Source organism: Zingiber officinale, chromosome 8A (assembly GCF_018446385.1).
Source record: "Zingiber officinale cultivar Zhangliang chromosome 8A, Zo_v1.1, whole genome shotgun sequence".
In the NCBI taxonomy this organism is placed as follows: Eukaryota; Viridiplantae; Streptophyta; class Magnoliopsida; order Zingiberales; family Zingiberaceae; genus Zingiber; species Zingiber officinale.
Genome location: NC_056000.1, coordinates 135588208 through 135592003, shown reverse-complemented (window position 1 = coordinate 135592003; position 3796 = coordinate 135588208). Strand labels below are relative to the sequence as shown.

The 3796-nt window shown below is 40.4% G+C and overlaps 1 protein-coding gene across 1 annotated transcript; it reads right to left on the bottom strand.

Moving 5' to 3' along the window:
• Nucleotides 1-292: 292 nt before the first annotated feature.
• On the bottom strand, nt 293-3571 carry LOC122011314 (putative disease resistance protein RGA4). Its single transcript, XM_042567701.1, has one exon. The coding sequence runs from the start codon at nt 3569-3571 to the stop codon at nt 293-295; it is 3279 nt and encodes a 1092-aa protein (XP_042423635.1).
• Nucleotides 3572-3796: the final 225 nt, after the last annotated feature.

Sequence of the window (3796 nt, the reverse complement as noted above, 5' to 3'; positions counted from 1 at the left end):
TTTATTTGCTTTAGTTCACGTCATTAGAATAATTTGTTATTCAATGCCATCTTCACCAGATGTCTAATAAGGGCTATGACTCAATTACCTTACCAAATAATTGTGAACAACAAAATTTGATTTAATTCGATTCAATTCATTTATAATCCTAATAACCACTTACAAAATTTAAAAGCACGGTAACTCTCTAGGAAGCATGCTTATTGCTCTCACAATTAATCAACTAAATCAGAATTAAGAAAGAAAATAAATGACCCTTTTAAGTAGTTCAATAACCTAATAAGGTTTGACCTTACATCTGAAGCTTGGGGCATTCTTCAATTTTCAGCACTCGCAAATGTGTTTTGATTATCTCTGGGATGTATGACAGCTTGGGACAAGCATAGATGTGCAAGGAACAGAGAGATTTCAATTTGTTCAACCAATTTGGCAGAGCCACCAAATTATTGCAACTCATAATTTTCAATTCTTGAAGATTTCTCAAGTTCTGCATACCTCCTGGCAGATACCTCAGCTCCTGGCACCCGACTATCTCTATGGATCGAACAAATTTCATATTTTTCCATCCCGAAAATTCGCGACTCCACCATGGTTCCATGTTCAACCATAAATTAACTTTGTTATCATACAAAACCCAACTCTCCATATTAATTGAATTCAATTTTGTGCATTGAATTAGCTTCAGTTCATGGAGTGCACGAAAGCGATAATAACTAACAATAGACAATTGCTGCAATGCAGGCATCTCAGAGAAAGTGAGTTCTTTCAAGCTGACACCAATGCAGGCATCATCCACCTCTTTTATCGAATCCATGCCGCTTATTTCAAGTTTCCTTAGATTTTCAAGTTCTCCAAGTGGTCGTAGCGTGCTGCATTTCTTCAGATTGATGAGCTTGACCTCAACTAGGGAATTGGCATTGGAAATTTCTTTGCCCATCCAACTAGGAAATTCCATTCCCATATAAGAAATGACCTCTATACTTTTCAAATGTGTGTTGAATTTGAAGGCTTCAAGTAGCTGCAGCAAAGTTGCTGGTTCGCACGCTGACATATCGTTATCCCAATGCAGTGACGCATATTGGAGCTTCTGTATCATCCACAACGGCTCAATGTGAGTCTCATCCTCTGTCTTCGACACTCGTTCTAGGTTCCGCAGTCGTAGTTCTTCAAGATTTGTCAAAGCCTGCAACTCTCTGAGTCCGAAGCTTCCATCACTAAGACCAGCTGTGATAAATATTCCTGACAACTTACGGAGGTTTATCATCTTTTGAATCCCATGGGGTAACAATGACATGGATGCGCATCCCACGATGTTGAGGACTCTCAACGTTTGCATGCTGCTCAAATCCTCCGGTAACTCCATGAGCCAGCAGCAACCTTCCACATTTAGCTCTTCCAAGTTCTTGAGTCTGGTCACAAGTTTCGGTAATTTGCCAAGCTTTGTGCAATGAACTAGTTCCAAAATCTGCAACTTCTGAAGCTCATGAATTCGTTCAGGTAGCATTTGAAGCTTATGGCAACGAAGTAAACTTAAAATCAACAAGTTACTGAGGCTGCAAAGTGACTCCGGGAGGAACTCCATGTCATTCTTGGAAATGTGGAGGTATCTCAAGTTTACCCACTTGCTTACTTCTCTAGGTAACTGCCTGATGAGAGTAGTCTCCAGATAGAACGTGTGCAAATCTACAAGTTTGGCCAACATCTTTATCGTTCTCATTGCTGCTGCTGCTTCTTCAGCTCGTCGTCTTGTTTGGACTTTTGAAATTGGAGTTGCTGTTTCATCATCTTGCACAATCAGTGTTCTAAGCTTGCTGCTCACCTCGACTGGCAAGGTTGGCAGCCGAAATGCACCGGCTTTAGAGTCAAATACTAAACACAAATGACGGCACTGCCTTGGGATTTTTACTCTTGAATCTTTACCGACCCTTATTTGCAAATATTGTATCCCCACAATTGCTTCCATTTCATTTGGATCAAATTTACCTTCCTCTAATTTCAATTTCCTTACCCAAAATTCTTCAGAAATCTCGTCAATGATTTCAATCAAATCAAATTCATCTCCCTTAAATAGCCATTTTCTTTGCCAAAAGTCATAAGAAATTTCATCAATGACCCCAATGAAATCTAATATAGTACCATCAGCTATCAATATGTGTAGGATGACTTCAGGATTAGGCTTACTAAGAAACAATGATAGATATTGAAATGTTCGTATGCGGATAAGTGAAAAAGTTTCAGTGGGATCATTATCATTTTCAAACTCAAAATTGATCCAATCAACATCATACCTGAATGATGCTGTATACTTTGCCCAAATTGGCAACCCATTGCAGTCTTTGAAAAGCTGCTTAGCATGCCCCAGGGACAGTTTGGGTTGCTCTGATGGGTTGGCTGATGCATCATGATGTCTCAGGAACAATTTCAACCATGCATCCTCTGATAATCCATCCAAGTTGTATGTTTCAACGAACCTCACCCCATGTAGCATATCAGTGTCAAATTCTGTTCTTGTTCTGTGGGTGATCAAGATCGCACTCCCTTGCCCTCCCACGCGCAAGAGGGTACGCTTCAAACCATCCCACTCCTCTTGCAGTCGATTTGGAAAGTCTTTGCAATCTAGAACAAGAAAATATCTGCTTCCGCCAAGTTGTTCATTGACAAATTCCCACATGACTTGTAGTGGTAGGCCAAGTTTTAGTTTGCAGACACTCTCAGAGGTCTCCCCCATCTTGATTATGGATCTTTGAAATTCTCTGACGATCATATTGGTGAGATTGAGAGATGAATTTAAATCCACATCCACCCAGATGCGATGATGGAAGTATTGACACACCCAAGTGTGATGGTTGATCATTCGGGCGAAGGTAGTCTTCCCAACCATTTTTGAGCCATTTATCACAATGACTAATGGATCATCATTCTCGTCATCAATAACAGCAGCACCACCACCACCACCGTCATTGTCATCATGGTTGATGTTGTTATCATCATCATCGTTGTCATCATCATCATCATTGTGATTGTTGAATGACGGTTGTTGAAGAATTGCTATGATTTTGTCTACATCTTCATCCCTCCCAACCACCTCACTTTTTAGGATGGTCATGTACTCTTCTTCAAGTGGATCCATGGAATCCATGGATTCCCTTTGAAGGCCCAATCTAGATCCTCTATGCATGAGATAGTTCAAGTTGAGCAGCATCTCCTTGAGCTCCACCAAAATGAGGTGGCGATGGTGTGTCGGTCGAATGTCACTCAAGCAAGAACAATGCAAGTGGCGACCAGACGACTCTACAATTGTCTTCTTCGAATCCAAAATTTGGTTGAGCAAGTTTTTCATATCTGCAGTTGCTACATCCACATCCCTCAACCATTCCATCTCCTCATTCTTCAACCATCCAACTTCATATAAAAGCTTGAACCTGGTCCTTGCAGTCATGGAATTGACAGCCCAAAGGTTATCACGAATCATTTCTAGATGGTGCTGAATACCTAGAGGTTGAATTGCCATCATTGTCGGTGACGGTCGCATTTTCAACAACAAGTACTTCAATTCATAGGAGGCCAACATGATTTCCACTACTTAGCTTAGTTTTCTTTCCTTGTGATTGAGCTTATGCAGCGATGGTGGAGGTGGTGGTCAAGAAAACTAAGTGGGACATAGCATAAGAGAGATAGATATCTTCATATTTTATTTGTTATCTTCACAAGCAACGATTCTTGCTTTGGAAACCAAGATATCCTTTATTTGTTATATTTTTAGTATGCTGAGAAATGAAGCAAAGGGGCTATTGTT

Coding starts and splice junctions, on each gene's coding strand:
- LOC122011314 (XM_042567701.1), bottom strand. CDS start 3,571: ATGTTGGCCTCCTATGAATTGAAGTACTTGTTGTTGAAAATGCGACCG.